We start from the raw sequence: 16,530 nt of genomic DNA, 5'->3' as shown, positions 1-16,530 counted from the left end.
TGGGTTGCATAGCTAGGCAACAGAGGTTAACTGATCTTTCATTACCTGATCCAAACTCGATCTGATCGAAACGGTGTGCCCTAGATTCCCATCCACTAAGAGGACAGATACGAGCTCCTCGACCGATGTCCCGTGCTCTTTAGCTAACTCATCACGGGTGTTCAGTCTTTCGATGGGGTAAGACTTGGCTGGTTTATCCCCTTGGAGAGCGATGTTGTAGCAATAGTGCACCAAGCCTTGGTCTCCATGAACTTCTGTGATCCCTCCTGCCATTGAGAATTTCATCTTCAAGTGGTAGGTAGACACTACAGCTCGGAGTGCATTAGGATCCGATTGCTCGAGAATCGTATTATATGCCGAAGGTGCTCGGACAACTAAGAAGTCGATCTAGGCAATGGATTGGAAAGGAAAACGACCAGTCTTTACCAGTAAGGTGACAACTCCTACTGCGATAGCATCTCCGATAAATCTGACGAGTGGGGAGTCAATTCTTTCCAATCAATTGGCAAGCAATTCTATTTTTGCAAAAGCATCATAAAATAAAATATTGGTGGAACTTCTATTATCTATCAAGATGAGGCGTACATCATAATTTTTAATATTAAAAGTTACAACCACCATATCGTTGTGCGGAACTAAACTCCTTGGGCATCTCCTCAGTGAAGGTTATGAGCTCCTCAGTTCATCACCTTTTCTCTACCTCCCTTCTCCGCCGACTCTACTACTGCTCTGCCCCCCAGTGATGGTGTTGATGATACTGATTGGGGGTCGGTCCTCTTGCTGCTCAGCCCGTGGTGGTTGCCCTACTGGCTGGGGGGACCTCTGTCAGTCTCCCCACTGCTCCCTCTAGCATTGGATAAATCGATCGAGGTGGCTGTGCCTAATAAGTTTCTCGATTTCATCCTGAAGCTGAATAAAGTCCTCCGTATCATAGCCATGATCCCAATGATGATACAGATAATACTTGTTTGGATAACTCTGAGCCGGATGCACTCGCAGCCTCTTTACCTCTGGAAGCTACCTTTCGATCTCCATAAGCATTTGAGTCCTTGGTGCGTTTAGTGGGGTGTGATTGTTGTATTTCCTTGACAGTGATGGGGCGCACCGATTCCTCCTTTGAGGACTTCCAAGCCAATGGTTATGCGAGGCCCCATTCTTTTGGCATCGAGGGGGCAACCTTGAGCATTGGCGCATCTTCTCCTCCTTCACAGGCGAGCGCTCCTTGTTCAGCATCTCCTTTCCTCTCCCCATAGGGGAACTAGCAGGGGCCTCATCCTCCATGAAGACCTCTTCCATGTGGACATACTTCTCCACCCAAGCCAGCATGTTGGAGAAGTTCTGAGGATAAATTTTCATCAAAGACTTCTTCAAGTTGTTCTTTTACAGTCCCTCATCATTGCAGACATTGTGACCGACTAGCCAGGTCACGAACCTCAAGTGTAGCCGCATTAAAGCAGCTGACAAACGATCAGATGGTCTCTCCCTCTTTTTGCTTAATAGTATGAAGATAGTCCGACCGCTTTTGCTGCCATCGGCTGCTGACAAAATGATTGATAAAAAATTGACTCAGTTGCTCGAAGGAGTGGACCGAAGCTAACTTCAAATCAAAATACTAATGCCTAGCCGCCCCCTTTAGAGTGGAGGGGAATGCTCAGCACAGGATTACATCAGTTGTTCCCTGGAGGAGCATCATTGCCTTGAAGCGTTCTAGATGATCGATGGGATCCACCATCTTGTCATAGCTCTCTAGCTGAGGAATCTTGAAATGATGAGGTAGGGGCTCCTACATAATCTAAGAGTCGAAAGGTGGGTCGTTACTGAACCTGTCATATGGTGCCAGTTTCTGGTGGCAGATTGCCTCAAACTGCTGGTCCAAGTCTTGAAGATGCCGCTTGATGTCGGTGTCTCGAGCCGTATAGGCTCCTGACTGCTGGGGGATCACCGATCTGAGATTGAGTTGTGCCTCAATCGAAGAATTTGAGATCACTGTCACCTCGATTTCGAGCTCCTGGGGTGGCTCTGGTGGGTCTGCCTCCTCTCAAGACTCTAAAGAGTGACCTACAGCTGATCAGGTAATGGTGCCACCACCTGTGTTGTCGGGTTTGGTCATGAGGCTGTAGATGGTGGAATCGAAGTGGCCTGATGGGGTGACGGCACCATCGATGGGGGTGCCAAAGTGATCTGGATTGACTGAATGGCAATCGTCAAGGTTTGAACCTACTGAAAAAGCAGATTGAACTACTCTGCTGTCACCACTACCAACTATGGAGGTGGAGGATTTTTTGCAACCACCGACAGAGCCGCATGGTTAACCTAGCTCTCCTCTGACTGTACGGTGGCATTGGTACGATAGGATGACATTCTTCTGGATGCCATGGGTGCTTTGCTTCGATCTGCATTCCTCCAAGTAGGGATGGCCCTTCTTCTAGCACCAATCTGTTGGTATGAGATTTTGATTGAAGGTGTGACCTGTAAGAAAAGTTTCTACCAGAGGTTACTTCGATAGGGCCCCTCCGATGCTCAAGTCAGTATCTCATTCAACAGAGGGAGGAGCGTGAGAAGCAGAGTGATGGCTTATCTTGGGGTCTCCTTTTTTGTATCTTCTTATAGACGGAGTTCGAAGGTTGTTAGGTTTGAGCCTATAGGCTGTCATGATAGACTACCTGCTGTCTGCCCACTAATCAGATTGTTAGTCGTGGGTGTCCATATCACTACATGATCATGTTCTGAAAGTTTGTTAGGATATTCTATCCATCATGTTCTGAAAGTTAGTTTGTCAGGATATTCCGTCCGTCATGTTCCAGAAGTTTGTTAGGATATTTTGTCTAGTTGCTCAGATGATCCGGTTGGTCAGTGGAGGAAAGTCGGCAGCCATTGAGAGGGCCATCGGGCAAGTCATTGTTGGTGAATAGGATCGAAGAAAGATCGAAAGTTACGACTATTCTCTTGGAAAGAAGATCCTTAGTCGAGAGTTAGGCTGATTGCTAAGCATGAGGTTTGTTCGTCGTTGATGCTTGTTCAGTCGAAAACTGCTGGCTATGAATAGATGTCCAGTCGGTCCACGTCATTCGCAGATAGTCCTGAAAGCTGGTACTAGTGGGTAGGCCACCAGGGGGCCATCGATGATTCTGAATAAGACTCATCAAGTTATATCGATGAATCCTTGACATCAATTTTTGCTTAGCTGATGTAAGTTAAAGATTAGCTGTAGCTAGGGATGGCAATGGATAGGATTTGGATCGGATATTGTACTACCCATCTCCAAACCCAAACTTAATACCTTATATCCAAACCCTATCCGATACTTGATCGGATAAGAAAAGATACTCATCTCCATGCCCAATGGGTTCGGGGATACACATGGGTAACCCATTTCTTCATATCCAATCGATATCCGCTCCATACCTATCCCATACCAAAAAAAAATAAAAATCAAAATAAATTTATGCATATTATCAATCAAAATAAAATTATCAATTCAATATAGAACATAATTTATAAGTCCAGATTCATAGAAATCAAATATAGAAATAGAATTACAATTCAACATAGAACATATAAATAATCAAAATAATTTTATGCATATTATCAACCAAAACAGAATTACCAAAATAGAATTATAAACATATATATGCAGATATGGGTTCGGATATTATCCATACCCGTAGTTCGGATCGGATTCGGATTCGGGTTCAGATAGAAAACAGCACTATCCATATCCGTGCAATAGTTTTTGAGTTTTATCCAAATCCGAACCCAAACTCAGTCAAACCCTATTTTTCTGGTTTGATTGGGTTTGGGTAGGATGCATACTCATCGGGTCGGATCGATTTTGTCATCCCTAGCTGTAGCTTAAATTGGGTAGAGATCGATCATGAGTTGAGCATGACTTCGCACTTTCAGGAATTGGGTCTGGCTAGTTTTGGCCTTAGGCTTCTTCAAATCTTCGGCCTGTGCAAATTTTCCTCCAACAAATATAAATAAGCAACAATGACCTATCCATTCTGTATTCAAATATTCATTTTTGTATGTAATCCTTTTCAGTATTATAAAGCTCTTCTTAGGAAATGGATAGCGCTATCAACATGCCTTTTACTTGATTTACCCCCATGATAACTTTGTTTATTGATTCATGAAATTTAGCACCTCAACTCATATCCAATTTTATAATGTTGATATTTGAATTGTACTTTTATCTATTTTAAATAAATAAAAATATGAAATTTAATATTTAATTAATATTTATCAAATATTACTTAGATATAGATATATTGATATCCAACCTATATGCAATTCATTTTGAACCATACATGAATCTGCTTCTAATTGGGCTAGAAATTGGTTCAGATCAACCCGAGGCTCATGGTAAGAGGATTGCTTATGATCAGGTCCTGATTAGGTCCAAACAAATTTAGGTTGGTTTTTGGCTAAAAATAGAGCGTAATTAAATTTTGTGGTAGGATTGGGTCAATACTTGCATATCTTGAGCGTGACCTAAAGCTTGAGCTCAACTTAAGACCTGAAAGCCTAAACTTGGTATTCAATCCCAAAGGATGTACCTACAAAGTTCAAATAGACCTACTCAGCCACACCTACTAAGCCTAATCCTCACCTGTCCTTCCCTCGCCTTCTTTAGCCACTCATGGTAGAAAGTCCCCATATCACCTCGGGAAACTCAACCATCCATCTTCCGTTCAAAATCAGTACCTCTCTCCCTACCTCCCAAACTTCTCCATACTATTAAGATAATTTCAAAATATTTTTATTTAATTTAAAATTTTAAAAATTTAAAAATAATTTTAGATCCATAAAAAAAAAACTAAAGATAATTTTTTTATCTGAAAGCGGACATAAATAATAACGTCAAAACTTTTTACTGTTGCAGTGCAAGTCCGATACGTCTATCAGAAGACGAACACTACAGTAAATTAGATAATAATTTTTATTATTAAATATTCTGATAATTAATAGTAAAAACAGAGTCATAATTTCTTATTGATCTTACAAAATTTTGTATATCTTAATTTTTTAGATTATCTTCATATCAGATTGATGTGAACATCAGTTTATATCAAAATAAAAAAAAATATTTTTCAATGATGCTGATTTATTTTTAAAAATTATTGAGGTCGGAATTGGTTCACAGTAGATCATAAATAATAATTAATATATTTTACCTCCTCAAAAACATATATTACCGTATAGTTAATACTTTTCCCTTTTTAACAACACATACTACAATGTTTTTAAGGCCAACTATGATTCCAGCTAATAATTTCTCCACTTATCTTCTCGTGCCGACGCAAGCAACCTAACACGTTCCAAATTCAACGTTACACTGAGACATGTGTACGAAAAACACCCCTATCCTTTGCAAATTAGTCCATCACATCCCCCATTCTGACTCACGTCGATCTATATCCCTAACAAGATCGAACGGCTGCAGCGCGTCTCACTTTCTCCTAAATTATAAAAACTTATGACTAATTTTGTGTCGTCGGAAAATTTGAGTTTCTGGAATGCTCGATAAACTGGCAAACGACACCTAAACAGAAGAAACGCGTTTAGGAAGAGACCACGACCACGGTTGGGTCCCACACCTCTCATATCCGAATCATTTTCTCAACGATATTGGTCTCATCAGTTTTTCGTAAAAAATCTCCAGCTCTCTTTTTTTTTTTTTTTTCCTCAAAACATATGCGGTTGAGATTTGCCCAGACAACGAAACCAACAGTGGATCCTTCCTATCCTTGTACGAAATATAAGCGGAAACCTTCATACCAAGATTTAATAAATCCGTCCTCTTCTCCTCCCCTGGTCCTATCGGAAAACGGAGAGGCTTGATCCCCTTTTTCTCCGCGCTGGATTCTCTGCAAACCGCTCCAAAACCCACCCCTATTTCTCCTCGCCCTACATCAAGATTGAGAGGATATAGAGAGAATGACGGATTGTCGCCGGCGATGACGCCCCGGGCGGTGAATTCCCGGCACGCCGTGGAGGCGTGCACCCTGCAGCTCCACGCCTGGAAGCCCTTCCAGCTCCAGACCCTCGGCGTCGATCCCTCCTCCTCCAAGCCCTACCCCTTCCACGCCAAGAAGCCCTGCCGCCCCGATCGCTCTACCGCTCCCATCCCCACTACCGCCGCCGACTCCCTCGATCTGTCTCGTCTCAGCCTCTTCGACGACCCTCCGCCCCGCCCTCGGGAGGAGAGCTTCCGGTGGCTCGCCCGTAAGCGCCGCCGCAGGGGGTCCCGGTCCGTGTCGGGTCGGAGCAGCGACCGGAGCGGCACCCGCCGGCGGGGCAGCGCGTCGGCGGCATACGCCACCTGCTCTGATTTCCCTCTCGCGGCCGGGGGCACGGACTCCAGCGGGGAGCTGTTCTTGAACGGGGATGGAAGCTGGGGGTCGGACGTCAGCGAGGCGCGGATCTCGAGGAAGGAGAGCAGGGAGGTCGCGGGGGGAGCCGGGTTGGAGAGGGACAGCTCCGGATTCGGGTCGTTTCAGGGTGGAGGAGGGTCTGGGGCTCTGGAGTCGCAGGGGAATGAGTCCGGGTATGGCAGTGAACCGGGGTACAGAGGCGATGGAGAGCATGGATATGATGATGAGTTTGATGAGGAGGATGAGGATGGGCGGCAGTTATTCTGGGGCAAAACGTTTGGAGGTAAGGCCTTTTGACCCATTCTCTGTTGATTTGATTAAATTGTGACAAATTGGAGATAAGCGGGAATTGTAATCTTTGAAGGAATGGTGTTTTATGGTATCAAATATATTATAGCTAGAAGATTTAAATAATCGGTTGTTTAAACTCGTGAAGATGTACAGATCTTTTGTTTATTCTATATTCCAAAAGCTTTACCATTTCATTGCTCGGATCTTTGCATTTGTTTGGTTGATTTTAAAGCTGTTGTACTTTTCATGTGACTGATCATGAACAGTGATGTCTGCCCAAAGCTACATGTACAAGAATCTATGATTGGGACATGCATGATGAGCTCTTAGTAAAGAACATTAGTGAAAGAAGAAAGAGAAGTTAGAATTTATGAAGTTTGCCCCCAATAAATATACAAGAGGAGATCATCTCTTATATTTTTAAGCGTATTAAACACACCTGGTTTGCTACATTAATGGGTTTACAGTTACTAGTACAAGTGAATGCTAGGAAATCTAACACATATTTTAAAAATGAGCTTACTTTGTCTCATGGCCATGAAAAGAAGGGGATCCTATTAAAACTGAAACAAAAGAGAAGGGTGTCATATGTACTCCCATAATGGTCTTTCAGATCAATCATGTTGTTTATGGTGATATTATGTGCCCTGAAAATTCATTAAGAAAATCTATCTGGTCCAAAATCAGCATGAAAAATTATTGCTTGACCAAAAGGAGATGATTTCTTGAATTGATCAGCTTATGCTGACTGGTTTTATCTTACACAGATGCTTACATTTGCTTTTGAACCAAATTATTAATGATTGACTAATGGCATTGAGCTGCCTCAGACTTAAATGAGGACTCCATATGTCACATTCATGCCTTGTTTGAGTTGCACCTGTATCCTGGTTCAGGGTAGACATCTAAAACTAAGTATTCCAAGTGATTAAGAAATTGGGAGTATGTTGTCCTAAATTGCAGAATCTGATAAGAGAATTCTCCAATTAATCTATCATGTGGCCTTCCATATGGTATGTGTCTGTTAGATTGAACTAGCCATGAAGTCTCTTTTTTGTTATGTCTTCACACGGACCTTTTGAATTATTAGCTTTTATGATTCTCAAGCCCAATTAAGATTCTATTTTTGTTATGTATGGAGGTCCTTAGCTTCCAGTAAGAGTCTTCGTAGACTTTGTCAGAAGTTTGAATGAGTTTGATGGTCTATTTGTGACCTCTGTGTTTTGCATTGTTTATTAAGAAAAATATTGAGGAAAACTTTCTTGGTGCAATATAGCAATTGATTCCCTGTTGCTTGTCACATTGTCCTATTAGGGAGTTGAGCTCATATTTATTCAATTGGTTGATAATTTATTGATATTTCAAGAAAGTAGATGAAGAGGAAGAAGATGATGAATTTGCCTTCTTTGCCTTGTGAATATATAAGAAAAAGGTTGTCGAAAGTATTATAGATTGATGCTGGATACTTAATATTGGCTCCTATGATGCACATGATCTTCTGACATTAAGCCTAAAATCTTCTTTTATAAATGAACTTTTGCAAGAATTGCAACTTTAATACTTTATAAAAAGTCTGATAACCAACTAATAGTCTTTGTTTGGTGCTTAGTAAAGAATAATAACTCTAGAAAAGAGAGTATTCCATCACAAGAAGAAGAACTTGAATAATAACTTTTTTTTCAAAAAGAGCTAGACCATTTTGGTTCAGTTCTAGTTTTCATTGGGATGGTCTTATGACACTATCCCTACATATTTAGTTAATAGATACGTTGTCACTGAAACTTTGAACCAATAACAAAGTTGTAAATCATTAATTCATTTTCACATCTATTCTAGCCCATGATAAGCATAAAAATTAGGTGTCAACATAAAACCGAAAGTGTCATAGATAACGAGACATTGCACTAAATCACACCAAAATTTTAAATTTTTGTACAAATCTGTGAACAGATTTTTGAATTTTAATTGGTTTTGAAATGAAGTGTTCATGACTGAATATACACAGAAATATGCCTTTTAAAAAGCTTGCCTGTTTTAAACTTCATCTTCAGCTAAAACTTTTTTTATTGCTCACATGGATGTTGGTATTGTTTGGAATCAGTGTACCATGTGGTTTTCAATTCAGCTTGCAATGGGGATGCATCTAGGTACGACTTGCAAGAATAAAAGTGATAAATGGAGTACTCATAGTATTTCATGTTGATCAACTAATGAGTCACTTTATAAAGGTGACATTGAATAGTAAGGAACAAAGAACTAAGGCTATTTTCTTTGTGATAGAAAGTAAATGGGGGGTATTTTGTTTCATAGGCATCTATGAACCGTGGGCACATATATGACATAATATATGCATGCTGATAGAATGGACATCAGTAAGATAGGATATACAAATGTGGTGCAGAGATTACAGTAATCAATTATATATTTCTTTATGTAAATATATCTACTTTATATCTGACAAGTTATTAGAAAAAAATATATTTATAAGTGATGATGATTTGTAATGCAAGCATTCATGATCTACTTGTCAATAAAAAAGTTATCATTTAGAATAAAAGGTACAAAAATGCATAAAATATTAAGAAATAAGATGCAAGAAGAGATAAACTAAAACATATCCAAATTCATGCAGCCAACCTCTATCTGGTGTTAAAGTAATTTTTTAAAGATAAAAAGGTACTTATGGAGTGTCAAACATATATTAGGTGGTAATTAAGGTGTATCCATATGACATTGTAATTTCCCCTATCGGGAGAATTTTTTTTGTTTTGGAGCCAGGTAAAAGAATTCTGACTAAGAGGAGTAATCTTTTGGTTGGTAAGAAAAATATGTTCCAAACAGTTATATTGATAGCCTCAAAGACACAGGTAATGTTACACTGAGAGATAAGAAATTAGAGAATTAATTATGATGAAATGGGTGGGGCTCTAGGTTTTTTGATATGCTTGTCACAATGTGTTTTTTGCAGGTTATTGCTAAGGATTGTAATAATAATTAGAGTAGATCAATCACTAGGATTTTTGGTTTTGGTATGATGCATGATTTGCCATTGCCAGCGAGACTTTAGTTTTGGTTTTGGTATGTTGCATGATTTGCCATTGCCAGCGAGACTTTAGACAATGTAGAGGTCATCAATGCTAGTGAATTTAAAGAAATGGATGATAGAAATGGATGAATTTAAAGAAGCTCTCATAGACTTGAATTAGTCTCTGATAAAATTTGGAAGGAAGAAAGCCTGAAGATGCCCTAAGAAAATACATTTGTTATGATCAAGGTATTTTCCTTTATATGCTAGGTTCTCTTGCACCCAAATCTGCTCCATCTATCATGCATATTAAAGCTACTGATTCAGGAATATGATGGTACAGAAGATGGTTGTTTTTATTCGCAAAATAGAGCTGTAGGTCTGTATCCATCGCGAGCCTAGGTTCATATATTGGGTCCTCTAATCTACACTTGAGGTTCAATTCGTAGGTTTTCATTTTCTATGAAGGTGGTTCTCTACCTTGCACCAGACATCTGACCTCTTTGTTTCCATTTAGTCCAACTTTATGTCCAAGTACAATGACCAAGTACAATGACCACTCGTAAGTTGCATTAAAGCAATTTGAAGTAGATATTATTGTAGTGTAAATCCAATGTAAGAGTATGATGCTCCCTTCAGAACCTTAAATGTTATTTATGTGGTTCAAGGAAGAGATGGTTTCTCTTTTTCTTCTGAAAGCAACACGCAACATAACCTGTCGTATTTATTGTCAAAGGAGTTTGAATGATCTCTCTCTCTCTCTCTCTCTCTCTCTCTGTGATGAAGTATGAATGATCCTCTTTATTTTTGTAGCTTCCCAAGGATATTGTTCCATGGTAGAACAGGTGTAGTAATAGCAGGTTGGAGTTTAACCTTACATTGCTTTTTGACCTTCTTGATTGACCATTGCTTGGATTCTTCTCCAATCTCAATCCCAGTGATTCGGTCTAGTTAATTGTTTAATTCCTTTTGACCATGGAGCATTTTATAGGAGTTTCTGTACAAATAGCTCTAGGGTAAGCCCACCTGTACATGGTCGACCAGTTCTGGGCTGAGTTTCAAGCAACATAAGATATCTGTATCCGGTATTTCTTTTTCTTTTTTTTTTTTTTGGAAACTTATGTTGAAAGTCCTGCATTTTCAGATCACTCTAACAAGTCTCTTTTTAGAGTATGTTACTGTGGTTCTGTTCTAAACAATCTTCAGACCTTTCTTGATGATTGAATATAATATGTTTCCATGTTCTGAGTATGTTTAAGAGATCAAGGGAGTAGGTTTCCTGAGGATCATCTCTATGTTGCCTGTACATCCAACGTGCATAAACTAGCATTTGAACAAGAAAAGCATCATCTTAATTGGCAGCAAAGTTCTATTTGCTAAATTAATTGTTGTATCAGATTTCCCAGAAATAATACTTCTCCTGTATGACTCTGCTGAAGTGGGCCCAGTGTTTTAAGGAATGGATGGTGAATTAGCCACACAAATATCTAGGACCTGAAGAAAAGAGACTAGAAACTAAAATGAAAAGTAGTAATGCATAACATTATAATCTTGCCATGCTATTTTAAGTAATGAACAAGATTTCTTTATGATGATGTAATCATTAAAGATTCTAGAAGCCTAAAACTTCTGCAATGTGGATTTCAAAAGAACTGTGATAATTTAACGTGAAGATTTGATTTAAACAGAGCTGTCAAAGTGACGAGTTAATCACCAGCTGATGGAGAACATTGACCATTTTGTTGGTGCGTAGATGGATTGGGCCGACAACTAGTGTGTTGGTTGGGATACATGGAAAAAGAAGAATGATGAACTCAACCCGGCCCCACTCACCCTCCCAAAAAAAAAAAAAAAACTCTTCCAAATAAAAGGAAAAGAAACAACATAAAATAGGAATGAGCGGAGGATAAGGCAATGGGAGAAGAAACTAATATGTGGAGTCTATTCACTCGACTTCTGAATCTTTGGTTAGTATTTGCAAATATATATAGTGGTCTATCTACTCATATAAAAAATCTCACGACCAAGGATCCTATTCCACAAATTTTGCTGGTTAATTGGATCTAAGCATCCATTAAGTGTTGTCCTTTTTCTTGAATTAGACTAGTATATTGCATGTGCTATGTACTATTTGGTCTTGGGTGCATAGATTGTTTACTAGTCATTATATTATGTAGTCTATGATCATTGGATTAGAGTTAGAACTTGGAAGGGTGGAAGTGGAGTTCACAGAGTCACACTGCTGCTGTATAGGAGCCCATAGGAACACAAAATCTTATATTGTTGTATGAGTTTGTCTACTTTCTGTCCAAAAGAATTGAGGCTTCAATCATACCAATCCAAAATCAATGATGGACATTCAAAGTTGAGTATCCGCACCTTGGTGATGACTTAGATGATGAAAACTATTAATAAACAAAAATTCATGAGATTCTGAGGCCTCTTATCCCTTTATGGGATCATAATTTTGGCGTGCTAAACTATATGAAAGGGCACAAATTGAAATCTACACTATTGATCTTGGTTGACATATCCTAAAACATGTATATACCAAAATTCACTTGATTTGGGAGTGCTTTCAGACCCTAAATCATGCAAGACATCATATCAAACCATTAAAGCAAGATAAATTTTGAAAACTTGATGCATAGATAAATGACCTCTAAAACACAAGATGTCGATATCATAATACCTTTTATGATGTAGATCATAATCAGTAGTGTGAGTTAACAACTACTAAATCATCTTAAATCAGACGGTTCAGCGTATACTGAACTAGATTGGCTGGTAAGAGGGATTGTTCGGTTAGTTGATCTGGTTTGACTAAGAATTTTGTAGCTATCTCTTCTCTCCCGTCTGTCGACCCTCACCTTAGCTCTCTCTCCCTATCTTCTGATGCTTCTTTTCTTTCCCCTCTCCCCCTCTCTCCTGATTTTTCCTCTCCCTTCTTCTCTGTCGATCCCTTGTGACTCCCTTTGCATGATATCGATGATGCCAACACCAATGCTGATGGTTAGGGTTCCACGATGATGACTTCACCACTAGGGTTAAGGTTCCATCGCTGCTGTCAATGGTGCTAGAGGAGGTATGCTTGTCCCTTCCCCCCTCTCTCTCTCCCTCCCCCTCTCTCTAACGCCCTCTTCTTCTCCTCTCCCCCTCTCCCTCTTCTCATTGGTTCCGATATGTCTCGAGTCGATATGGTATGTACTAGTACCATATCAAACTAGTAGCCAGCCAGTATGACTCTCAGTGCCAATTCAAGGAACATTGATGTGAATTCTTCATATAACATCTCCATAATAATATTGAGACCGCAATCCTTCCAGAAGGAGAGTAGACCACTACCTGTTATACTATGATATTGGGTCGCTACTCCTTGCATTGATGGTCAGAATTTTTTGATGCATCGAACTTTAAGTATGCATTCGGTTTGGAACATGAAAAGTGAATAGGAATGGTTGTTGCTTTGAGGATAGTTATTTGACCAGTTATTCCTGTTGAAATAACTCCAGCTAAGTGTGTTTTGTAAAAGCAAGGTCACCTTGCTTCCTTGAACTGATAACCATGCTAACCTAGTCTCTTCCATAACTTGGGACAAACAAGGGGTAGTACAGGGTCCATTGGCTATGTCTTTACTAAAAGCACACACATACAGAGGAATGGATGTGGAAATAGCTAATGACAACTCTTCTTTGGAATGGTTATGCTTGCTGTAAGTTTGATTGAAATAACTATTCCTTGTGCCTCTTTTCTAAGAATTGTTTGGAAGGCATATGGTTTAATCTAAGCCTTGTGCCTTCTTTATTCAAAAAACAAATGCTGCCTACATCTTTCTCCCTCTCTCTATTTAATTGTGCCTGGAGTCGAAATGTGACAATGAGAAGGAAATGTCAAGCCGCCAGTATCCACTATGTCTACCTGATAATTAATAAATACATCAACTCTTGCTCCCTTTAAGGGAGAGGAACAACAGAAGTGTACTAGCTAAAAGAGGGAATATGTTTATGAAGTTAAACAAATAATAGGGGACGGGCTTGACAAACCTTGTTTTCATAGGTTCTCCCCTCCAACCCCACCCCGCAGAGCCCGCCCCCCCCACAGGGGCATCCTCCTGTCCATTTGCCACATTACTATAGATACACTGATGTTTTAGGAGTGTAACTTTTGTTAAACTTTTTTCTCCTTGAGAGAAAGATAGATATGCATCACTAGAAAATATAGATATTTATTTGGTTAGAAGTGATAGGAAACTCCATTTCTCATCTCATGTGCGTTTTGCATGCCAGATACTATTATGAGAGAAGGATTGTTTAATTATTTAAAATGCGGTGCATACCTGCTGCATATGCATCACATTTCCTATATGCAGTCCTATGTGTGGTCATCTTGCATACATGCCAAAAAAGGGGTTCATTTTCACAGCCACACACGTGGTTTTTTTTGTATCATACAACCATGTTTAGCATTCTAGAGTCACATGTACAATCTACTGATATCACTCATATATGGGCCGATGTACTTGAAGTTGGGTTCAAGCTGATCGTTAAGTTTGATATAGGTTTCAAGTGAGCTTAATATGGTCATATGGGTATTAATAGTGCTAAAATGTTAATTATGTTATAATAATTGCTGTCGGGTATTAGATACTACATAATAAGCACTAATTATTAGTTATTATTGTCCATCCATGAAAAAAAGTACTGCCATTATTGTTGTATTTGTTGTACCAGATGTATTATATTTATTTTTAAATAGTTCAAAGATAGTAACCACATATGCACTTGCATATACAGCCTGCATATCAAATGTGCACCACGTAATCCCCTGACCGCATGTGCAGTTGTAGCTGCTTTCTAATGTTGGATCATATGCATGTATGTGTTCATGTGAGAAGAGGAAGGGCCCCAGGGGGGTGGAGTTTGTTTTGTTGGGGGCCATAAACCGTGTATAAATCAAGTGTTCCCTTACATGTAACACAGACTTGAGCGAGTCTGAGTTTATATACTATACTCGTATACATTGGACATGCAAAAATATACTTAATGCATTTAATCTATTGTACTTAAAATGATTATTAAGATAATATACATGTTAACATATAGATGCACATTGATTAAGAGATGAGGTTATTTGTAGCATGTAAACTAATATAACAATTATATATTAATACAATCCAATTAACCGAATGGTGGGGTTTATACTAAGCAGTAAACCTACCTGTATGCTTGGTGGACTGCCTTAAAAATACTGAGACCAGTGAATTATTCATGTAATTTTGATGCCATACCAGACTAGAGCAATCGCTTTGACCGTATATGGTTTGTCTGTGAGCAGATAGGATTTTCCCATGCATGCTGGACTTCAACTTCAGTGGATATGTGTGTACTAATGTGCTTGAATGGTTAAAAAAAAAAAAATTTCTTGTTCATGAATAGACAGAAGCGATGGTGCGATGTGCATGTGTTGGACTGTAAAACACAAAGTGAGATCTACAATATCTGCTTCTAAGATATTGTAATTTTCATCCAATAATTTGTTAGTTCACCCAAGAAATGAACTGTAATCTTTTGTGAACCCCTGTATGCAAGATGGTTTCTTTTTCGTAGTGGATTCCTTGATACAGAGATTGTTAAAGATGATGTATAAATTATTTGATGGAGAGTAGGAGTTGAAGATAATATTTCCACGTAAGTGAAACGTTGTTTTTTGATGAAGCATAGAAAATCATGTACCTGCATAGTACAGTGATTGATTCTATGCTTTACAAGACATTCTCGTTCAGTTTTGCTTTCTCATCCTGCACTATTACTGCTCTATTATTGTTTTGGAACTTTAGTTGAGTTGTCCTGCAAATTTTACTTTTGCTTTTATCTGTTATCAGATACCAATCAGATGGAAATTGTAGGTGAGAATAATTTTGCAGAGCAGAAGACTCACCACAGAGGCAGGCGGAAGAAGCATGATTGCAGAACAATGGTTCCATTGAGATAATAATGAAGCATCTTATTATAATTTGCTGCATGAAATCATCAAATCGTGGTTAATGTAACAGAAGATACTTATAGTTACCCGATGCCAAACAGTCATGTTGATTGTTTGGATGTAATTAATGAACATTGTGTTTTTTTTTAGTAATATTGGAACCCAGAAGTTGCAATGCAAGTTTTGATTCAGTCTGAGATAGTTGTATAAATGGATATTATTGCATCAGTTGGTGGTGTACATTGAGTATTTTAATCAAGCAAATTCTCTTCTGCGCTTTCCCTCTTGCTTTTGTTTCTCCTTATGTTGAGGAGTTCTTGTTTCCTTCCTTGAATACAAATATTTGAAAAAACAGAAAAGAAAAAAAGGATGTGATTTTTGCATTTCTTCCAAACTTGACAAATGTTGACATGGTGTTGGGTGGATACAAAGAGGATGTTACAATGTTGTACGTATAGACATCATGCGGAGATGCTATTCTCAAAGTTGTATCATGTCTTGTGCTGCTGTCTCGACATCCCTTGTAGGAGTTCTTTTGTTCTGGTTTTGATAGCCTGCTGCAAGTAAAAGGCTGTCTGGAATTTGCTATGGTACCTCTAATTGGTGGTTTTAGTTGTTTACTGGCCTTACTATCTCAAGTCTTACACAATCTTTCATTATGTACATGTGGTGTCAGATTACTTAAGGTTTATTTGGTCCTATGTAAAGTTTTTCATAGGTTCTGTAATATTATCTGATATGTAAAGTTTTTCATCAGGCCTAAATAACTATCTTGTGTAGGTAAGAATAAAGATTGGAGCACAAGAAAAAAAAAAAAAAAAAAGAAATCTTTGAAATTTGATTGATAAGAAAATC

The 16,530-nt window shown here is 38.8% G+C and overlaps 1 protein-coding gene across 2 annotated transcripts; it reads left to right on the top strand.

The window, feature by feature from the left end:
- The first annotated feature begins 5,719 nt into the window (after positions 1-5,719).
- LOC105045195 (uncharacterized) lies at positions 5,720-15,956 on the top strand. 2 transcript variants are annotated; one of them, XM_019850758.3, is made up of 2 exons: positions 5,720-6,660; positions 15,599-15,956. In XM_019850758.3, the coding sequence occupies exons 1-2, from the start codon at positions 5,961-5,963 to the stop codon at positions 15,682-15,684; spliced, it is 786 nt and encodes a 261-aa protein (XP_019706317.1). In that variant the 5' UTR covers positions 5,720-5,960; the 3' UTR covers positions 15,685-15,956. The 2 variants fall into 2 exon arrangements, with proteins under 2 accessions (XP_019706317.1, XP_010921674.1); XM_010923372.4 differs by having other exon boundaries at positions 5,750-6,660; positions 15,575-15,956.
- Positions 15,957-16,530: the final 574 nt, after the last annotated feature.

The sequence above is a fragment of the Elaeis guineensis genome, chromosome 5, assembly GCF_000442705.2.
Source record: "Elaeis guineensis isolate ETL-2024a chromosome 5, EG11, whole genome shotgun sequence".
NCBI lineage: Eukaryota > Viridiplantae > Streptophyta > Magnoliopsida > Arecales > Arecaceae > Elaeis > Elaeis guineensis.
The sequence above is the reverse complement of the archived record's forward strand: the minus strand, read 5'-3'. Positions and strand labels throughout refer to the sequence as shown.

Coding starts and splice junctions, on each gene's coding strand:
- LOC105045195 (XM_010923372.4), top strand. CDS start 5,961: ATGACGCCCCGGGCGGTGAATTCCCGGCACGCCGTGGAGGCGTGCACC. Junction 6,661..15,574: donor CTGGGGCAAAACGTTTGGAG/GTAAGGCCTTTT, acceptor ATCTGTTATCAG/ATACCAATCAGATGGAAATT.